The sequence below is a fragment of the Hipposideros armiger genome, unplaced genomic scaffold (genome assembly GCF_001890085.2).
Source record: "Hipposideros armiger isolate ML-2016 unplaced genomic scaffold, ASM189008v1 scaffold_275, whole genome shotgun sequence".
Classification (NCBI taxonomy): domain Eukaryota; kingdom Metazoa; phylum Chordata; class Mammalia; order Chiroptera; family Hipposideridae; genus Hipposideros; species Hipposideros armiger.
The window spans coordinates 1,502,506-1,524,853 of NW_017731625.1; the positions used below are offsets into that span (position 1 = coordinate 1,502,506).

Sequence of the window (22,348 nt, forward strand, 5' to 3'; positions counted from 1 at the left end):
CCGCCGCCCCTCCTCCTGGACCCCCGCCCCCCCGCGGCGCGCGCTGGGCCCACCGAGCAACGGAGCAACTCGATTCCAAAATCACTCCTGGGGACCCCCCGGAGTCCCCGCTGTCTTTCCCAATCCTTGCACGGAGGGTGGGCAGCGGGGAGCCCGGGCCGGAGGCAGACGCGGCCACGGGAACCCCGCGCCTCGGAGGGGCGCCCGAGCCCGGGTTGCCGTTGCTTGTGCGGGGCTGGGACCCCCGTTCTCTCCCGGCGCCCCCCGCCCCCCAGGGCGGCGGGTGAGCTTGCCTTCCCGTGTTTCATGTTTTGACATTCAGGGTTTCTGTTTTTTTCTTTTTGGGAGTTTATTCTTTAAGCTGTCAGTGTGTTTGGCTTTATTTTTGAGGACATCCTTCTTCGTCTCTCTAGTTCTTTTTTTTTAAATTAGGTATTTTGTCCGCCTAATCTTGAGTGGCAGCACTGGCGGCACCAGAATGAGTCATTCTGTCCAGTAATCTTGAGTGGGTGGGCTGGCTGGACCCTTGGAAATGAGGCATTCTGTCCTAATCTTGAGTGACCCTTGGAAAATGACAGGAAGAGGAAATTTACAAAGGCGTCTGGTCTCCTGGGTGAGTCCACAAATGCAGGGTGCGGGGTGGGTGCCCGGCCTCTCGCCCGTGGGTGGTGGCATGGTGCGTGTTGGTGTCCCTGTCCACGCTCGGGCTGGGCAGTGTGCAGTCGGGAGGGAAAGGGCAGCAGGCGCCCTGGGCGGGTGTTTTCGGGGCACCTTTCCGCGCGCTGGTATTTTGGGGGTAGTGTGGTGGGGGAGACGGGGCCTCCAGGGGACCCGGCGGGGAAGCCCGCGCGCCCCGCCCCTCGCGCACGCTCGTAATATGTCAGTTTTTGGAACGTCGCAGCTGGAGGCGGAGTCGGATCACTGGGGACCGCCTGGGAGTCGGTGTTGGCTCCTGGCCCCGATTCTCCGTGGTCGGCGGGTTTCGTGGTTCCCAGCTCGCCGCGCACCGGCGCTTTGGGGTATTGCTCATTCCTCACCGGAGGCGAGGTTGAGCCTGGCTCTGGCTTTTCCGGTTGGGCTGCGCCGGTGCGTGTCCTGAGGGGGACCTGAGCAGTGGGCAGGTGGGAGACGTCCAAGGCAACGAAAACAAAGTGGGAGAACCTTCACAACTCCAACCGTTTCACCAGCCTCCGCCTTTCTCTGCCTCTGTGGCTGGTCAGTGCATTGTTTAAAATTTAATTGTTTCTTTATCCTTAGTGGGCATGCCGTATATAGTTCATTCTTTATCCTTAGTGGGCATGCCGTATATAGTTCACTCTGTTTAGCATCTGCTTCTAGAGTTCCGACAGATCCATGGCAATCAGGCAGCAGAATAATGCGTCACTCTTCAGTGTTTCTTCTGCCGCCCTTTTCAGCCAACCCGCCTCTCACCTCCTGGCCAACACTGACTTCGCTATTCCTATAGATTTGCTTTTTCCAGAAAGTTAGATTAATGCATTCAGCAGCATGCAGCGTTGTGATTCTGGCTGCTTCCACTCAGCAAAACATACCTGAGATTTTTTTCATGTTGTAGCAGGTATAAAAAGTGACTTTTTTCTTGCTGTGTTATATTCCAGTTTTTCATTGATCCGTTCACCTGCTGGTGCAGAACATGTGGAATGTTTCCAGTTTTGGGGGGATTACGAATAAAGCCACTCTAAACATCCGAGGGCATGTTTCTACATGAACCTGTGTTTCACCTCACTTAGGAAATGTGCAGGAGTAGAACTGTGGGGACTGTGCCGAGTGTACATTTAATGGTATTTGTGCATCTTAGAAACTGATATTGTTGAGTACGGGAAGAGTTAAACCCACTGTGACCCAGCATCCAGGCATTTTGTACTAAGGTGAAAGTTCACTTGGAGACACTCATGTCGTCCTTTTCTTTGGAGCGGAGCAAGACCACAGGGATTTGTAACTCTGTGAATAAGACCTCCCGGGCTGGGACCTGGCTTTCTAGTGAAGGGTTCTTCTGGACTACAGAGCTTTGTTCCCTCACTGGCCTGGCCTCGCTTGGCAGGGAACAAGACTATGCTGCCCGCCTGGCCGGGCACTCTACTTGATGTCAGCAGGCCACTTCCTGGTGTGGCTGTCCCACTGCCAGGCCAGCCCAGTGAAATTCTCAACTAGCTGCTGGGGCCAGCAACAACCTTAAAGCTTTGCAGTGACCTGTCAACCTTCCGTTTCTCCACTGAGGAATTTTGCTTTTTCACGGGAAATGAGGGGGCAGTACTTGATAAGAGTTCCTATTCTGTGATGACTCGATGATGAATACATTAAGAAAATGGACTACTTTAGAAGCTTCACTTTTTGGAAGGTCAGATTACTCATATGACCACACATTTGAAATGACTGAGCTTGCTTGTTCACTGATTAATTCATTCTGCAAGCACGTCCTGAAAATGTGCAGCATTCCCAGAGGCACAGAGGACAGTAGACAGTGTTCTTATTCTCAAGAAACTTATATGTGAAGGAAGGTGGATGATGCAGAAACACAAAAGTTAGCAGCCTTAGAGTGCCTGTGTATAGGGCCCGCTGAGGTCCCAGAGGGAGGAGCTGCCAGTTTTTTCTTGGGGGGTATGGGTGGCTTCTTGGAGGAGGGGTTATCTGCAAGAGGAAGTGCAAACAGCCACAACTGGCCACACTGGAAAGTATCCAGCCTCAGAAACTGACTTCTGTGCAATTGACAAACAGGAGGGGGAGGCCGGGCGAGTTCTGTTCCTTCAGTGACTTTGAGTTCCCGCTACCCACTTGTAGTTCACGGTGGTATCATTTCTGAAGCAGGATGGCCCTTTCTTAGGCAGGAAACTAGATCTCAACTCCAAAGGGAGTAAGTTGCACCTTGGGTTGCCTGCTGGCAGGGCAAGAGCCTGTGAGAGGAGGTTGTGCAGGTCCTTTGCCAGTGACTTAGTAAGGCTGTGGGTGGGGGAGCAGTCCCAGCCGTGACTATCCCCGCCCCTGGCTTCCTCTTGGGAGCCCACAGCTCTCTGATGAATGCCCTCTGAGCAGTCCTGCCCTTAACACTGCAGTGAGTAGTAGCTGAGTGGGCGGCCTAGTCAGTCAGCCTGTGACTCAGAAGATATTTTCTGACCTGATGTCTGCTGTGAGTCTGCCTAATCCTCCCTCAGGTAGAGGCAGATTAACTCTTTGGAGACTTCATAATGGTGAAGTAGTGGGTTTAAAAGGGGAAGAAGGGATGATCGGAATTGGTGTTCCACATGTGGCTGTCAGTTCCCGCACTTTGGTCCCTAAGGTGCAGATGCCTGCTGTGCACTCTCCCTGATGGTGGGGCTGGTAGCTTTGGATGTTTACTAGCAAGGCAAAAGCCCAATCTGCCTCTGGGAGTGCCACCCTGGGTTTTTTTGTTGTTTTTTTTAAAGATTTTATTGGGGAATTGGGGGACAGGTAACAGCGTTGGGGAATTGGGGAAGGGGAACAGACAGGTAGACAAATTGCTGTTTTGTTCTTCAGTCTCGTTGTGGTGGACATCGCTTCACTGGCCCATGTTGGTATGATTATTGTGCTCTTCCCGGATGAGGCAGTCGGTCGCCAGTCGTTGGTCGGCCACTCACAGCAGCTCCCGGTAGCTCACACCACCTACCAGCCGCTCATGCTGGCTGCCAGCCACTCACGTAGCTCATGGCAGCCCACTGCAGCCCTGCTGCAGCCTACGCCGTCACCGGCGACTCACAGCAGCCCAGCTCTAGGTCGAGCTGTTGTTCATCATCTTAGCTGTAGAGGGCGCAGGGTCACTGGCCCTCAATGTGGGATCCGTACTGCAGCCCTGCTGCTCAGAGCTGGTGCTCCCAAGTGAGCTCTTAACCAGCTGAGCCACTCGGCCGGCCCCACCCTGTTTTTCTTAATTAAGCTTTTTATTTTAGAAAAATAAAAAGTATTTTATCCAGGTAATCGTGGATTCTTCTTGTGTAACCATAAGAAATGACACAGACACCATGTGTTCTTTTTACCCAGTTTTCCCCAATGGTGACATCTTACACAACAAGAGAACAATATATAATTATATTCATCTAATTCCAGAAGCCCTGTCCCTCTTAGGAGTCACCCCCACTCCCTCCCCAGCCTCCAACAACCACTAACCCACCTCCTGTCTCTGTGGATGTGCCTGTTCTGGACATTTCACATAAGTGGAATCACACACTGTGTGGCCTTGTGTGTCGGCTTTCTCTAACTGAGCACCATGTGTTCAAGGTCCATCCACACTGTGGTGAGTGTCAGCGCCTCCCTCCTTTTCATGGCTAAGAAATATTCCCCTATAAGGACAGACCAGGTTGTAGGAGGCATTCATTTGGCTTTCATCCTGGGGGTGAGGGTGACCCCAAATGAACTGGTGAGATGATAATAGTGATCCCTTGATGGAGGTAGAAACAGTTGGAATTCCCAGGAGCACAGCAGGTATTGGCTTTTCAGATCCTGTGGTCCAGTCTATACCCGCCATTTGTTGGCAGGGCCTCCTGGGCAAGTTCTACCAGTCAGAGGAGCCTCATCAGTCCCTGGGCTATCACCCTTCCCATCACACCCTTGGCCTTGGCCTCAGGCTGGAGTGGTCTGTAGCAATAAACCTTTTTCTCTGATGAGGGCAAGAAAAGTTTTGGGGATGAACTTTTGATCATCATGTCCCACAGTCCCACCTGTGTCACTTCATGACAGCCTCTTGTAAAGACCTCCAGCATCAGGTCGCTTGGCACTTGTAGAGAGGCTCCCTGGGGACCGGGCATCTCGGACTATTACCGATGGACTAGTTTCTATTAAAGCAACTGAAGTTTTCTTGTCAAAACACCTTTGGTCTTAGCTCTGCCCCTGGGGCTATAGGTGGCACTCGTCCTCCTGTGGAGATCTAAGTCCTCTTTGTGTACACTGCCCCTTCCTAAGAAAGATGGCTGCACAGAGCATGGGGCATCCCATGCCTGGTTCCACACCTACAAATGCTCTGTCAGTTACTGAGGTGGAATGAGGTACATGAGGTGACCACTGGTGGGACTAGTACGAGCCATAAGTGTGATTTTGTCATTTCCAGTAGCCACATTAAAAAGGTCAAAAGGGGGCCGGCCGAGTGGCACAATGGTTAAGAACTGGCTTGGGACGCCAGAGGGCCCTGGTTCGGATCCCACATATGAGGGCCGGTGACACTGCCCTCTACAGCTAAGATGCTGAACAACAGCTCAACCTGGAGCTGGGCTGCCCTGAGTCGCCTAGGCTGCAGCCCCTGCTGCAGTGGGTTGCCACGGCTACCATGTGTAGCCAGCAGCCAGCGTGAGTAGCCAGCAGCCGCCATGGGCGGCCGTCTAGAAGCCGGCTACTGATCTGCCTCGCCCGGGCAGAGCACAATGATGGTGCCAACTTGAGCCAGTGAAGCAACGTCCTCCACAACTAGACTGAAGAACAAAAGGACAGCAACTTGTCTGTTCCACTTCCCCCAATTCCCCAATAAAAATCTTTAAAAAAAAGGTCAAAAGAAGGTGGGATAAGTTTTCATAAGACATTTTGTGTATGACCAAAATACTATCATTTCAACATGTAATTTAAAAATTATGAACAGGCATTTAACTTTCTTTGGTGTGCGTTCTAAGTTGGAATTGGTGTGTTTTGCACTCACAGCACAGCTTGGCCCAGGCAGCCACATATCAAGTGTGCCATAGGTCCCTGTGGCCCATGGCTGCTGTGGGAACTACATGCCTCTAGTCCCCTGTTCCTCGTGGGGACTCCCTCTCTCCCCCCACCACCGAGTCAAGCCATTGTTCTCAGTCTAGTGGAGGACACAGCTCATTGGCCCATGTTGTTGTTATGATCTTTGCGCTCTACCCAGCTGAGGCAGTCGGTCGGTAATGGCTGGCCACTCACACTGGCCACCGCCCGCTCACAGCAGCTCACGCTGGCCACCGCCCGCTCACGGCAGCCCAGCTCCAGGTTGAGCCGTTGTTCACAAGCTTAGCTGTAGAGGGCGCAGCTCTGGTGCAGCTCACTGGCCCATGTGCAAATTGAACCGGCAACCCTGTTCAGAGCTGACGCTCTTACCAACTGAGCTATCCGGCCCCGTCCCAGGGACTTCTTCCTCTGGACCCCCTGATCACTGCAGGGCTGTAGGACTGTGTTTGCTCCTTGGATGCCACCACCCGAGTGAGGCCCAGCTGCCCTCTTGCTCAGCAGGGTGGGTGTTCATGAAAACCAGAGGTGCTGGGACGGCGTTGGATGGGGCTACCTTGTCTGAGGAGTTGAGAGCCATGCCGCGGCAGGTCTCGCCGGCAGGGTGTGTGTAGATACAGCTCCCTCCTCCTACCAGCCTCGTTTGTTGCGTGACCTGTGCAGGTCAGAGTTGGCACTGAGCAGCAGTGGCTGGGGCAGTGTGGCCCTACGAGGAGAGGTGCCACAGGGATTGTGGCAGGAACTGAGCCTTCCATCCTAATGAGTCACTGCTGGCCCTTCTCTCAGCTCTGTCTTCTGTCTGAGCAGCAGGAGGAAGCACCGTTGAAAGCCAGACCAGCCCAGTGACTGCGACGACTCAGCATCCTCCTCCTTGCAGCCGTCTCTTTCTGTCCCCTTTTGCAATGTGACATTATTTGGGGGGCCATGTAAGCATAGTTCTTAAATCTGGTGAGCTCAGAAGCAGTGAATGGGTAACCTTGACTTTTTCTGCAGCTTCTGGGAGTGCGTTCACTGTAATCGATTGTCTTTCCTCACTGTCGCTTCTGTCCTGGGCTGCCCCCTGTCTGGGACAGCAGGCTCTGAGCCCTGGTATCTGTTACTGTGTGGACACAGGCGCTGTGAGCCGAGGGATCGTCTCCACTGGGCAGATCTCTCCCCAGGTGGGTATGTGAGAGCCAAGGTCTGACAGGAGGGCTTTGCAGCACAGATGTGTCCCCACAGCATTTAGTGTATAGATGACAGAGCCATGCACTGGGGCTGTGTGACCTGTCTGAGGTCCCGTTTCTAGAAGCAGCATCATTGGATTCAAACTCTAGCCTGTCATGCCTGCAAACCTCCATGCAGAAGGGCTACGCTCGGTCAGTGCTCTGTGGTTGCTGTCTTGAACTTGCTAGCCATTTTTGAACAAGGCACCTGTGTCTTTCTCTTGTCCCTTGCCCCACAAATCTGCCTCTTCTCTCGCCACTGTCAGCCTGTATGACCCACCATCTTTGCTCGGGTGCCGGAGCAGCCAGGCCTCTCATCCCACACACTTGACCCCTCACTGACCACCCTATGTCCCATCAGTACCTGCTGTCTGCCCGCCCCTCCCTTGCCCTGGCCGTCTTCCAGTTGGTTTTTGCTGTTTGTTTATTTGGACATGTAGCCTCCTTTTTTGGGTTTCTGTTTATTTTGAACTAGTTAAGGTGGTGTTGTGATCCCTACTTGAGTTGGCCGTATAAAGAATAGACTAAACCATTAACTAATTGCTTGTGCTCCCACCAGAGAGCAGAGGGCCTCAGGCCCAGCAAAGGTGCTTAGCCTAATCCATGATCCTGCAGCTCTGCTCTGGGGTGCCCACACTCCCGGGGCTGGAGGACAGTACTCAAGGCTCAGGCTGGTGAAGATGAGGGCCCTGTGGGGCAGGCATCTATGGGCGGGCCCCACTCTCTGGCTTTCCTCGGGACCTGGATCCTCTAGACACCCATTGAGTTTGCACCACCTCCCGTCTTGCTCCTCCAGCCAGATCTGCTTACCAAAGCCCTGCCATTAAACAGTCAGAGACAGATGGGCTGGCTGAGTGGCTCAGTTGGTTAAGAGCGCGAGCTCTGAGCAACATGGTCACTGGTTTGATTTCCACATGGGCCAGTGAGCTGCGCCCAAGCTGAGCTGCTGCTGAGTTGCCAACAGGTGGCAGGATGGCTCAGCTGGTGAGAGCACGTGCTCCTAACAGCAAAGTTGCCTGTTCGACTTCCACATGGAATGGTGGCTACGCCCACAAGCAACTAAGATTGAACCCAGCACCTTGAGCTGAGCAGCCACGAGCTGCCAATGGGCGGCCAAATGGCGACTTGTGCCCTCCACAACTAAGATTGAAGGACAACTTGGCTGTTCCCCTTCCCCAATTCCCCAATAAAAAATCTTTAAAAAAACAAAACAAACAACCAGATAGGTTGGCTGCCACGAGTCGTCACCCCATTTTTGACATCTCATCTCCCCCATTTGTTGTTTTCACGCTTTAAAGCTGTTCACACATCACATTTCCTGTCCACTGTGATCCCCACATCACAGTGTTCATCTGCCCCTGTGCTTGCCCCAGCCCAGCTGGTCCCACTGTGTCCATGTACCGCCTATGAGTGGGCCTCTTGCCCAGTGGCCACTCGTGTGACAGCCAACGACGACCTGTCCTGAGTCCACATGGTCTGCACCAGGAGCCATTTTGTTTAACTTGCTTTAGCTGCGGGGACGTGTGTGATGGAAGCAGCCTGGCACACCCACCCCAGGGCTCCAGAGTTGAGTGGAGCCACCAGGGAAGAAGGCAGTGCCTACAGGATCGGGGAGCAGGCAACCTCACTGCAGGACACTCCCTGCAGCCCACTAGGGAGCCAGAGAGGACAGAGTCAAGATGTTTACAGTTATCCTCACTTCCCCAAGGACATAAGGGAGACACTTCTCTCACCTGCCAGCGTGAGCTTCTGCCCATCAGAGTGAGTCCCTGGGAACTTGTTAGGAAATGCAGGTTCTGGGCCCCCAGACCTGCTGAGCCTGACACTTTATGGGTGGGCCACAGGCATCCTCTCTCACAAGCCCTGCAATGAATCTGATGCTTGTCACTGTGTGAAGACCCTACCTTGGAGGATCCTGGGAGCCAGCTGTGAGTGACATCACGGGCCTATGGCAGCCCCTGCATGTCATTTTCTTGTTGCCAGTGGCAGTGAGGAGAGGGGAGTTGATAGTGGATTTCCTGCAGCAGTGCATCTGTAGTGCTCACCACAGGCTCCATTGATCTCTTGTCTCTGCCTTTCGCCTGCCCTTGTACACTGAGCACACACACTCCTGAAGTCGTGCGGACTCAGAATGAATAGGGTATAAATGCTTAGAACAGGGGGCTTGTGCCCTCAATGGACATCTAAGAGAGCCTCCTGACCAAACTCCTCAGGGGAGATGGAGGGACAAGCTGGTTTGTCCTTCTAGTGATGGAGGAAGCCAGACACCTGCTGAGCATGACAGCCAGGCTCCCCACCCCCACCCTCCCTTCCTCTATAGGTGCGCCCCCTCTACATGCAACCTCACTGAGTACATGAAGGGCAGCGTCTGGACGACCAAGCCATGGGCCTGACACCCCCATCTGAGTTTCGAAGGCGAATAGTACCAGAAGGGACAGTTTGGTGTCATATCAGGGCGTGTGACTGCCTCCTGTGCAGTGTGTGGTTTAAGGTGGAACAGTTGCACTTAACTGTGGACATTTTCACATGATCCCCAAAGTGGGGGACCTGGTGAAATCTGGGTATCCACCACCCCGCTTCCCAGCTGCCAGGGTTCTGTCAGATAGATTTTGATGGGGAGAACCTCTCTCAGCTGCTGCTTTTGGGTGCCCTGGTACAAGTAGTGACCAGAGCATGGATTAGTTTCGGATGCAGCAAGCAGGACTTTCTGCTGTGGGTCAGTGCGGGGCTGGGGACTCGGACTGTGAAGGAGGCGGCGTGGGGGTGTCCCTGTGTAAGGAGACGAGGGCTTGGCCTTAAATCCAGGGTTAACTGGGGTTGTTACCAGTCTGACCTTTCCTGGTGTGCTTATCTCTCTCTTGCGAAGGTCTGTGGAGCAGTAAGAAGCCACAGCCAAGAGGTCACGAGAGCTTCTGACTCATTGATGGTGACCAGGGCTTCTTAAGTTGTACCTCTCAGGATTGTGGCTGGAAACTGGCCCATCCCTGGAAAGATCACTCTGACACCTCAGGAGGCACAGTTGTCAACTTCTTTCTCCCTTTGTTTTGGTTTTAAAGCTGGGAAAGCACAAGTTCTTCCCAATACAGATGAGACCAAAGTCCAGGCACCTGAGCCTTTCCAGGCCTGCATGCTTTGGGCCAAGAAAATTACTGCAGTGAGGGCCAGCTTTGATGTGGTAGTGGCCATGGCCTGGGGGCAGCCAGCTGTGGAGGGCGGGGTGAGCCCTGGCCTGGTGGAGGCTATGGCTTGCGGGGTCCATGGCATGGTGTGTGTGTGTGTGTGTGGGAGTGCAGCTGTGTTGCACTCTGGTGATTGTGAATCATGCTGCTGTGAACTCTCACGTCCGAGTTTGTGTGTAGATGTATATTCTCATCTTTCCTCCACCTTGGCTGAATTATAGGAGTTCAACTAGTATTTGTTGCTCGATCCTTAGTAAATTGGAAGACATTATTAAGAACACTAGAAGGCTGGTTTTTCCTTTGCCTTAAAAAAGAAGGCTTTGCATAAAAGGCCACATGGTGTGTGATCCCATTTACATGAACTATCCAGTACAGGCAAATCCACAGACAGGAAGTGGGTTAGTGGTTGCCTGGGACTGGGAGGGGGATAAGGAGTGACAGCTGATGGGGGCAGGACTTCTTTTTGGGGTGATGGAACATTTTGGAATTAGTGCAGTGGTTGTGTACTTGAAACCACTGACTTGTGTACTTGAAACAGGTGAGCTCTCTTCTGTATGAATTCTGTCTCAATAGAGCTGTTGTTTAAAAGTGAGACTTAGGACGCAAGGGTATGTAAGGAGTTGTTTCCATACTGTTTTGAGCGCTGGAACATGCAAGGCACTGTTGCAGGACCCTGCCCGCGCAGACACTTTCCTTCTGTTGTAAAGTGGTGGAAGTGGTGGCCTAGGCTAAGAGCATCATCACTGTCACAGAGCAGCCATTGGGGGGCCTCTCCCTCTGAGCCCATCCTCTTCACTGACCCCCTGCTCTCACTGCTGTACTAACCCTCACCATCTCCTTGTGCTAGAGAAGGACCCAGTCAGAGGGGTGTGTCCTAATCCTGATTTCTGTGAGGTTTGCGTTAGCTGGCTGCAGAGACCCCAGTCAAAGGCCTGGAGCAACCCCTGAGCTTCCTTTTAAGGAAGATGCCACGCAGTGGGTGCGGGGCTGGCCTAGCAGCGTGATCAGCCATGGAGATGGGATATCGCTGCATCCACAGGAGGACAGCCACATTGTCTCCTGGTGGTTGTTACTGGTGTTTGCCATTTAATAGATGAGGAAATGGAGACCCGAGAGGTTCATAACTCAAAGCCAGGCCTGTGGCATCCAGGCCTCAGGAGCACCGGGAGAAGTGCCAGTGGGCACCGGTGGGTTGGGGAGAGGAGGGTGGGGCATAGACTCTGCCCGGCCCCTTCCCCACTGCCCGCTGGGGAGGGAGCACTGGGAACAGGCCCTTCCCTAGGCCAGAATGTCCCACATGGGCAGGGCCCCCAGGATGGCATCCCAGTGCTACCGCGCTCGCAGGGCTCTCTGGTAGGTCCTACCTGGGCTGGGGGCTGGGGAGGTTGGGAGCTCTGTGGGTCAGGAAATCAGAGATGGAAAGGCCCGGGGTTGCAGTGCCTGTCTCCTCTGGTCTCAGGGCCCTGAAATGGCCAACCTGCCATCACTGACACTGCTCCGTCTTCTCTAAACCTGTCCCTTTGTCTTTCAGGACAAACACCATGATGCTGCTCATGAAATCATTGAGACCATCCGGTGAGTGAGGCACAGCCCGTTCCTTGTCTTCCTAGCGCCCTCCCATCCAAGTCCCTCTTGTGCTCCACGTCAGCATCTCGAGAAGACTTGAGAAGTGGTGTGAGAACTTGGCCAGAGCAGTCCAGATCGCCTGGTTGTGGCCTGGATGAAGGTCTCTGAGTTTGGCTTCCCCTGAAAGGAGATGCACACCTGAGCTGGCAGGATTCGCAAGGGAAACCCCTTTCTTCCCCTTGTTTTACTCTTTCCTCCTCTGGTCTGTCTCCCCGTTGGAGTTGTTACTAATTCAGCCATGGCCCCTGGGTGGGCTGGTCTCCCTCCGCCTGTCTGCTCCTGTCTTAAGTGTGCAGGGACCAGCGCAGAGTGTCAGCTGACGACCTTGACTGAGCAGGAGGTAGACGCCCTCCACCCTGACCAGCAGAATTCTTCCTTGTGCTGAATTGAGGGTCTGGATTGACCTCGAGTGCCACCAGTGGCTGCTCGTCATGTATTCTGTGGTGGGAAAACCCGTTCTCAGTTCCTGCAGTAAACCTGCGTGTGTACGTGACCCTGGCATCTTGCTGTGCAGTCTCTTAAAATCCTTAACCATGTAGCCACCACGCGGGCCACACACCGTGACACCCACACAAGCCTGCAGCTGCTGGCTGTGGTTCCTGTGAAGGAACCAGGACAGGCATCCTCACCCTGCTGCCTGGGACCTGGTGACCTAACACAGCCCTGCAGTTCCCCAGGCTACTGTGCTTTGCTCCTGAGGCTGAGCAGGGCTTCCTCGCAGATCATTTCGAGGATTAAGTGGGATGACTGTGTAACTCTTGCAGGATGGGCCTGTCCTGGCATGGTGTTGAGATTTGGGGATTTACTTTTTTTCTGGTAGAATTTATAAACCATTCAGTTGGTGGAACAGTGTTACTGGTTGCTTAGTTTGATTTGTTTGGGTTGTTTTGTTTTTTTTTTTTTAATAGCAGGACTGGGATTCCAGCCCTGGATTTCTAGTAGTATTCCCAGGGAACTTTCTTTTTTTTTTTTAAATTTTATTGGAGAATTGGGGGAGGAGAACAGCGCTGGGGAATTGGGGGGAGGGGAACAGACAGTTACTGTCATTTTGTTCTTCAGTCTAGTTGTGGAGGACGTCGCTTCACTGGCCCATGTTGGTATTATCATTGCGCTCTTCCCAGGTGAGGCAGATCAGTCGCCGGCCTCTGGACGGCCGCTCATGGCGGCTATTGGCAGCTCACATCGGCTGCCAGCCGCTCACGCTGGCTGCCAGCCACACACGGTAGCTTATGGCAGCCTACTGCAGCAGGGGCTACAGCCTATGCCGTTGCCAGCAACTCATGGCTGCCCAGCTCCAGGTTGAGCTGTTGTTCACCATCTTAGCTGTAGAGGGCAGTGTCACTGGCCCCCATGTGGGATCTGAAATGGGGCCGTGCTGCTCAGAGCTGGTGTCCCAAGCCAGCTCTTAACCAACGCGCCACTTGGCCAGCCCTGATTTGTTTGTTTTTCAAGAAGCTATTGGATAGCTGGTGGGAGTGTCGCGGTTGAGAGGCAGGACTCTGAGCAGGCAGCTTGGTTCTGGGTGTGCTCTATGCAGTCAACCTCTCCACAGGGTTCTCCTCTGTGAAGTGGGGTGCTTGTCCTGCAGTGCGGGGGTCAGGGCCACTTTGCAGCTGTCAAGCTGGCCCTTTGTTTGGGATCCCCACTTGGCCTGGTCCTCTCCCAGGGTGGCAGTGGCTGCACCTCATTTCCTGGTCTCAGAACAACTTCACCTTCTTCCCTTTTGTCCCCACACGAGTTCTGTTCATTGGTAAAGACTGGCAGTTACCTCTCTCTGTGCTTTCTTTTCTTCTTTTCATAATGGAGAATTTCCAATATGCACAGAGCTAGTCAAGGGTGTCATGAGCCCACAGATCCATCACCCAGCCCAAAAGTCACCAGCTCACGGCCGCTCCTGCTTCATCTGTGCCCCCTCCATGTCCTTCTTGCCCATGTCAGCACTTTTTAAAGTGCAGCTGAGGCCCAGAACTGCATGCGTGTGAGGTGCACAGTCTAAGCGGCATGGCTGTGCGCCTGTGTACACAGAACACTACGGCAACAGACACCCCTTCCCCATGCTTCTTCTGTCCCCTGTGGTCCAGGTCTCCTATGCTCCCGCCCAGCTGCCTGGTTACCCCCAGCCTGCTCCCTGGCACTGCAGTCACTGCATTTCTTAGAATTGTTTCCACTTCAGATCGTACAGCACGTGCTGAGCACATGGCGTTGAGGTTCCCGTTGTGTGCACTGGTGGTTTCCTTCTTATCACTCAGGTGTGTGCTGCTGTGGGAGGGACCACAGCTCCTTCTCTGGTCTGCCCTGTGATGGACATGTTTTAGCTGTTTCCGACTTCTGGTTGCCCACTGGGAGTCCTTCCAATTTGTCCCGAGTCCCTCTGACTTACCCCTGCCTGTTTGGAGCTCAGCCTCACTTTCTGGAACCATAGGATGCTCCACCATCATCTTGATTTCCCACAGCCACTTCTCCAGGGAGCTCTGTGAAGAATAGAGCTGCTTCTTAAGGCTGGGCTATGAGAATCCATTCTCTGGGAGCCAGTGCGGGCCTGGCGCCCTGGGAGGCATCATCATCGTGCTAGCTGCTTGTGGTTTGCACGGCACCTTGGTGAGTGGGAGTTTCCAACTCACTTCATTCTTTGATGGTTAATCGCCTGGGTCGCATCCAGGAAATCTTTGCCTCCCCGAGTTGCAAAGATACTCTCTTTCATTTTCTTTAAGAAACTCTGTGTGTGGTTTTAGCTTTTATGTTCAGGTTTAAGATAAAAAATTGTGAATTAATTTTGGTTTATGTCAAATAGGGGTTTATGATTATGGGGGTCAAAATTTATTTATTTATTTATTTTCCATCCGATACTCAGCCATTCCAGCCTCATTTGTTGAAAAGGCTCCTTTCCCCATCAAGTTGCCTTGGTGCTTTTGTCAAAAATTAGTTGTTTTGGGCCGGCCGAGTGGCTCAGTTGGTTAAGAGCTCGCTCAAGAGTTTGAGCTCTGAGCAACAGCGGTTCGATGCCCGGCCCGAGCTGCCGCTAAGCTGCCAATAGGTAGCAGGATGGCTCAGCTTAAAAAAAAAAAAAGAAAATTAGTTGTTTAAATGTTAGCCTCTGTCTGGACCCATTTGTTTACCTCCATCAAGTACCACACTCTCCTGGTTACTGTAGATTCCCAGTAAGTCCCCAAAGAAGAAAGTACAAGTCTTGCAACCATGCTATTACTTTTAAAGACTGTTGTGGTGGTTCCAGGTACTCTGCCTTTGTATGACAATTTTAGAATCAGCTTTTCTGTTTCTCTATAAAAGCCTGCTGGGACTTTTATACGGATGACTTTAAGTGTGCAGTTCAGTTTGAGGAGAAGGTTTAACATTGAACCTTTATCCCGTGAACAGAGGTTGTTTATGTTGCCTTTAATTTTCTTAGCAGTGTTTTATAGAGGTCTTGCAAATTTTTCATTGAAATGAACCCTAAGTGCTTATGTTTTAATGCTATTTTAAGTGGAATTAAAAAAATTTTTTAACTCTTTGTTGCTGTTATATGTTAATGTAGCTCATTTTTGCATGTTGACCTGTGTCCTGCCACCTTGCTGAATTCACAGCTCAAGTTCTAGAAGCTTCTCTGTAAATTCCTTACAATAGACTGCACTGAGCTGTGTCTGTGAATAGAGATAGTTTGCTTCTTCCTTTCCAGTAAACACGGCCCATTCCTTCCTCTTGCCATGTGCACTGGCCAGTACAGTGCTCTGTACAGTACTCTGTTTAGTACAGTGTTGAAGGGATGTGGAGCCCATAGGCATCCTCACCTGTTCATCCTCTTGGAGGTGCTCACTTGGAGTAAAGGAGTTCGACCTATAAGCAAAGGAGGAGAGCAATAATGCAGCCCAGGGACAGTGACTTAGGGACCCTCAGATCTGGGGAGCACAGTGGAGGTGACACATAGACTGCCTAGCTGGCCCTTGGTGACCATGAGTTTGGATGGGTCTTGAGGGTAGGGCACCCAGACCTCTGAGGCGGGAGTGTGGTTGCTGGGGGGTGCGGGGGGGGGGGGGTGGCACAGAGGTGGAGGGCATGATGAAAAAAACTGCTAACTGGGTTCAGCAGTTGTTATAAGAAGGTGAGGGAGCCTTGCTAGATGACACAGGGACCCAGGGACAGAGAGCCATTCCTTCCTCCTGTACGGTCCCCTTGTACCCTTTGGTGGAGCCCAGCACAGAGCCAGCAGGCAAAACAGAGTGGCGTGGGTTTCAGACTAAGGGACAGCAGCTCCACGCCTGGCCCGGCACCCTTTATTGGGGTGAGGACGGCTCTCCCCATTTCTAGTTTCCTGAGTTTCATCATGAATAGGGATTGAATTTTGTCATGTACACGCCTGCATCTGTTGAGATGACTGTAATATTTTTTTTCTCCTTTATTCTGTTACTGAGGTGAATTGCAGTGATGAATTTTAGTCTTAAACAGCACTTTGTTTCTGGGATAAACCCCACTTTTTTGAGGTATGTTGCTGATTTTGTTCGACTGCTATTTTTGAAGGATTTTTGTATCTGTGCACAAGGAATACTGGTCTGCAGATTTCCTTCTTTACAAGGCTTTGTCTTTCTCCGGTTTTGGAATCAGGGTAACATTGGCCTCGTAAAACTAGAAACATTTTGGCGAGATTGGTGTTATTTCCTCTCAAATGTCTGGTAGGGTTCACCAATGAAGCCACCTGGGCCTGGCATTTTCTCTTTAGGAAAGTATTGGATTAGGAAATCAAGTTCTTTGACAGGGAGAGGGCTATTTCTTCCCCTGTCAGTTTGGTAATTGGTGTCTTTCAAGGAACTTGTTGATTTCATCTAAGTAGTTGAATTCCTTGGTACGCAATTTTCATCTTTTGCCTTTTATTTTCTGTATGATCTATAGTGATGACTCCGCTTTCATGATTTTTTTCAAAATTGTATCAGGATCCAATAAGGGTTATGCCTTGGGATTGGCTGATGTATTTTTCTGTCTCTTTTAATCTGTAGGCTCTCCTTCCATCTCCTTTTTTCTTGCCATGTGTCTGTTGAAGCAACCCCATTGTCATGGGTTAGTTAATTCTTCAATAATAATTATCTTTCGTTTCTAGTTGATATGGTGCTTTTCAGCCTCCCTGGTTTGAGCTGACTGGTTTCCTCCACCCCGTAAACATGTAAATCCACGCAGTCCCCAAGCCAACGTTATTTGAACTTGAAGCTGCATAAAATTTGTGTAATTCACAACTACTTCATCGTAAACTTGACAGCATTTATTTTTAAGCAGTGCCTCCCTTCTCTTTTACATTGTGACTTGAGTAATGAGAATGTTTTCTTTTTATATTTGGGAGTAAACGGTGTTTAAGAAAGTTGAGGGGAGGGCTGGCCAAGTCGCATGTTGGTTAGGAGTTGGCTTGGAACGCCAGCTCTGAGCAGCAGGGCCCCGGTTCGGATCCCACATGAGGGCCAGTGACACTGCGCCCTCTACAGCTAAGATGGTGAACAACAGCTCAACCTGGAGCTGGGCTGCCGTGAGTTTCCGGCGATGGCATAGGCTGCAGTGGGGCTGGCCAGCAGCAAGCGTGAGCTTTCTCGTGAGCTGCCGTGAGCCGCCATGAGCAACCGTCCAATGGCCGGTGAGCGACTGCCTCAGCCGGGAAGAGTACAATGATAACACCAACATGGGCTAGTGAAGCGACTTCCTCCACAACTAGACTGAAGAACAAAAGGACAGCAACTTGTCTGTTTCCCTCCCCCAATTCCCCAATAAAATTTTTTAAAAAAAGAAGAAAGAAAGAAAGTTGAGGGTGAAACATTGAGCCTGAACAATCATCCTCATTGTCGTTTCTGCTTTTGGATTTCAGATGGGTCTGTGAGGAAATCCCAGACCTCAAGCTCGCTATGGAGAATTACGTCCTAATCGACTACGACACCAAAAGGTAAGTGGGCTTCTGCTTGAGTGGCTTCCCCACTGGGGACAGGCTCAGTGCTGTTGGGGACAGCCTGTAATTAGTTCTTCAACAGTGCAAGCTGATCTGAAATTTCCTTTCAGAGTTGGCTGTAGCCTCTGTGCAGTTATTTTGGTAGGAAATGTGTATCAAATATTGGCAGAGGTTGTCAGAGTAAGGATCTAATTGAGAACGCCACATTGTGGAAACTAGAGTTGGTCTGTGTGAAATTACCCATGGTTTTCACAGCAGGCGACTCTAGCAGCCAGCCTCCCACCACCCCCGCCCCTCTCCTTCACCCAGGAGTCCGCTGGCCTGGTCTCCGGAGCCCCAGGCCCGCCAGCCCTGTTCCCGGTCACACTGTGTGGCCAGCCCTTTGGCCGAGTCCAGCAGTTTCCTGCAGGCACATTCTGATCTCGGAAGAGTCCTGTGGGTGGAGATGGGCGAGGCCATCTCTGGAATGCCCGCCTGGAATTTTTTTGTTTTTCTTTGAGAATAAAGGACAACATTCCAGGCTCATGCCTGTTTTAGCTCTTGGCAGGCTTGAAATTGGAATGCATTCCCCCGAAGGCGGTGGTGTTGTCTGTGGGTGTAGAGAGCTGATCTTTACAAAGAACACTGCTCGGAGAAGCCCGGAGCTCCACACACAGGACCTGCACCCAGGCATTCCTGACTTGATATCACTTTTGGGTTTGGGGACTTTGGTCTGCAGGTCAGCGTTTCTCGCCTCAGTCAGCTCCTGATCCTGTCCTCCTCCCTCCCCGCCCTCCTCCCCATGTAGTAATCATTACCTGTTGTAGAAAGGAGGGACCTTGCTTTCCTCATGCAGGACACCACACGCTGAGGACCCTGCGGCAAAGTCCTCTTGCCCCAAGGGGTGAGGATGCCTGTGTCGTGTGGTCAGTGAAGCACACCTTTAGTACCGGGTGACCGCTGCATGTGGGGCCTGCAAGCAGCCACAGGTTTTAGAGGCACTTTTGTGACAAGACGCTGTGGTGGGTGTTTGGTGGTGTTCCCTCCAAGTTCACATTAGCTTAGAAAAGACTGGAAGGATGTCAGAGGCTGGGAGAGGGCAGTGAGGTCAGTCTGATGGCGTCCCCCAAGGGACTGGTGTGACCTCTGGGTCAGACGCACCGTGGGGACTGTTACTCTCTCAAGGGGACGGCAGGGCCAGCCTGGGGGCCGAGCTCGGTCTGTCGGGGTGGAACCCTGTTGGGGACCAGGGTGCAAGGACCCTGGTTGCCTGGGTGCTTTGAGCTCCCGCCTTGCTCAGTCCTGCAGGAGGACGCCTCCCAGGGCTGGCTGGTGGCTGTGAGTGTCACTGTGGTTGGGTTGGAGGGTCAATGTAAAAGTGGGAGCACAGGAAATAAAATGCAGAGTAGTGACTAGTTTGCAGTGGCTTTTCTCTGCAGCCTCAGAAACTTTGACTCATCCTCCCGCCTGCAAGGTAGACACATAGGGCTCGACAGCAGGGAAGGCCTGTGTCCTCTGTGAGCCTGCAGCTCTCTTGTACCCCTTGTCACCTCCCCCAGCCTGTGTATGGAGTTAGTCCTCCGGAATGTGCTGGCCTTGTGTCTCCTGGGTTTCTGATTCATCACATCAGCCTTCTCATGTTGTTTCTGGTCACTGTTGCTGTCCTTTGTGAGAACTCAACGGGCTTTGGTGGTGGCTGCTATCTCCCATCCTTGAACCCTCTAGCTTTTTCAACTGCACCTGCCACCCAAGGAAGTTGTGACCTTGTCAAGTGGGTGCTGGTCTTACTTGAATCCATTACTTCTGTTAGAAAGGAAAGTGCCCATAAACTCAGAGTAAACCTGGACAGAAGCGAAAACTCAGGTGAGGACTGGGGGCCCTGTGTGCTGTGATCCAGTCGGTGTCCCCGAGCATGCCCCAGGGAGGAAGTGTCTTCCTTCTGTGCTTGTAGGTGGTGTAGAGAGAGACCCCACAGACGCTCCCTTTGCACAGAACAGACACTTGATGCAGGTCCCTCCCACCACTGTGGACATTCAGGCCAGGTCACTGTCTGGCCCCCACTCACTTGATGCCAGGAGCACCCCCCGATTGTGACAACCACTGATGTCCCTAGACATGCCCAGCGTCCCCTGGGGGCAGGATTATCCCAGGTGAGAAGCTCTGGGTTAGGAGATTCCATGGAAAAGTAACAGCTGAAATAAAATTGACCATGCTTGGGAGAATTTAGTTTTTTAAAAACTCCCCAGACTCTTTCATTAGGTATCTAACACATGCTGCTTGTATTTTTTAAAGTCTCGGAAACTCGTAAAAAGATTTAGCTGGGCTGGCTGAGTGGCGCGTTGGTTAAGAGCTGGCTTGGGACGCCAGAGGGCCCTGGTTTGGATCCCACATATGAGGGCCAGTGACACTGCCCTCTACAGCTAAGATGCTGAACAGCAGCTCGACCTGGAGCTGGGTTGCCGTGAGGTTACGGCTAGGCTGCATCCCCTGCTACATTGGGTTGCCATGGGCTACCGTGTGTAGCCAGCAGCCAGCGTGAGCGGCCGTCCAGAAGCCGGCAACTGATCTGCCTCACTTGGGAAGAGCGCAATGATGGTGCCAACTTGGGCCAGTGAAGCAACGTCCTCCACAACTAGACTAAAGAACAAAAAGACAGCAACTTGTCTGTTCCCCTTCCCCCAATTCCCCAGCGCTGTTCCCATCCCCCAATTCCCCAATAAAAATCTTAAAAAAAAATAGATTTAACAAACAGAAGTAATGCCAGCGTGAAGCGGGGAGGTGTTGCCCCTCCTTTCTGCAGAGTTGGGGTGTTGGGCGTGGTCCAGCAGTGCCAGGTGCCCTTTCTGCCTGATAGGACAGGCTGGTGCCCTTGGCACTTGTCCGAGTCAGGCCAGTGCAGGAAGCCTGCAGGACCAGCCAGGGGAGGGCAGGCCTGCGAGCCCACCTGGCTTGGTGGGGAGTGGGGGCCTTGTCTGGGTCTTGCCCACCTGGGGCACTCCAGGAATGGCTGTGCAAACCCCTTTTCTGACCTAAGGCCTCTGAACACACCGTGAACCTCAGGTTTGGCCTGTGAGCACACGATACAGCCTCATAGCCATGACCACCTTAGCCCAAAACTCTTGGCTTAACCTTGTGGCCCATGTGGGGTACTCCTTGGTGCCCTGTGATCTCTGCCCTCTCACTCGGTGGGCTCTACACTCTGCCCGACCCCATGCCACCTGTCCATGTGCCATCCCCTCCTGGTGGCCTCTTCTGAGCTGGGCAGTGACCAGAGCCTTCCCCTTGCCTTTTTCAGCTTTGAAAGCATGCAGAGGCTCTGTGACAAGTACAACCGGGCCATCGACAGCATCCACCAGCTGGTAGGCAGCCTCATCCTCCCCTCAGGCCTGTCTCCTCACCTGGGACCCGTACTGTGGTTCTAGACCCCGCTGCCCTTCACGTCACCTGATCCCAAGGCGGGGAGGCCCAGGAGCACTGCTTTCTCTGCAGCTCTGGGCCCATTTCTTCTCCTGGATAGGTTTTCAGGATGGTGGTTGTTCTGAGTCCGGGTTCTGGGGTGAAAGGGGCATTGTCTGGTGAGGTGGTACTGCCGACAGGGCCTGGGTGGTGAGCATCGTGTGCCCTGTGGGCCTCGCTGCTCACCAGCACTCACACCCATGCACACTCACACCCATACTCACAGACATCACACAGGCTCACACACACACATATACACATACCAGTATACAAATGCTCACACACTACACAGATACATTCATGTGTACACACACTCGCGCACACACACACATACACAGTCTCGTGTATATGCACATGTATACAGACATGTATACATGCTTGCACACACATGTACACAGACACACTCACGTATATTTCCACACTCTTTATTCAGTGGGGAGCCATAACTAGGTGTTGGGGTATGAGGGTCTCAGGGTGCCCTGTCCCCTGTGTGACACCTCCTGGTGCTTCCTTGATGTCCACAGTGGAAGGGCACCACGCAACCCATGAAGCTGAACACGCGGCCGTCCAATGGGCTCCTGCGGCACATCCTGCAACAGGTCTACAACCATTCAGTGACGGACCCCGAGAAGCTCAACAACTATGAGCCTTTCTCCCCTGAGGTGTATGGGGAGACCTCCTTTGACCTGGTCGCACAAATGATTGACGAGATCAAGATGACCGAGGATGACCTGTTTGTGGACCTGGGCAGTGGTGAGTGTGGGGCAGGCGGCCACAGGGCCGTGCTCTCTGTCCCACTGCGCCATCTCTGAGAAAAGCCCAGGGGTGGGTTTCATCCTGCCCGCCAGCCCCTGTGAGCACCACCCCCTCCCCCAGCCCTTCCTGCTCACAGAGCCTCTGGCTCCTGCAGACATGGAGGAAATAGCTCCATCCTAATAAGCCTCAGCCAAACCTCTGCTCTCCTGCTTCTCAAAGCCAGGGGGTCCCCAAACTCTCCAGCCCCCACCTCTTTGTTATGGGACATCCTCCAGCACCAGAGTGGAGGCTCCTGGGGGCAGGGCCTGTTTTAGCAGGACATCCATGGGGGCGTGGCGGGTGCCTGTGAGATAAGCTTTCTAGAATGAGTAAACATAGGGCTGACTGATTCCTGATAGGATGGCCTGATCGGGGTGACAGGGCTGATTACATGGCTGCCTGTCAAACACCCGACTTTTCCACTGGGAACCTGAGCATGGCCCTCCTGTGGGGCATCTTTGCTGTCCCCACGTGACCTTGTTTCCACATGAGAA

General features: G+C 52.6%; 1 protein-coding gene across 8 annotated transcripts in view; it reads left to right on the forward strand.

The window, feature by feature from the left end:
- The first annotated feature begins 48 nt into the window (after positions 1–48).
- Positions 49–22,348, forward strand: part of DOT1L (DOT1 like histone lysine methyltransferase) — a 57,809-nt gene continuing 35,509 nt past the window's right edge. For 2 of the 8 annotated variants that reach the window (XM_019657284.1, XM_019657285.1), the window contains exons 1-5: positions 50–613; positions 11,616–11,659; positions 17,547–17,621; positions 20,899–20,962; positions 21,584–21,812. In XM_019657284.1, the coding sequence (XP_019512829.1) occupies positions 533–613; positions 11,616–11,659; positions 17,547–17,621; positions 20,899–20,962; positions 21,584–21,812 (493 nt within the window). In that variant the 5' untranslated portion in view covers positions 50–532. Of the gene's footprint in view, positions 614–653; positions 1,216–3,118; positions 3,143–11,615; positions 11,660–17,542; positions 17,622–20,898; positions 20,963–21,583; positions 21,813–22,348 lie in introns of those variants that run through there. The other 6 variants (XM_019657291.1, XM_019657290.1, XM_019657292.1 and 3 more) reach the window with 5 other exon arrangements.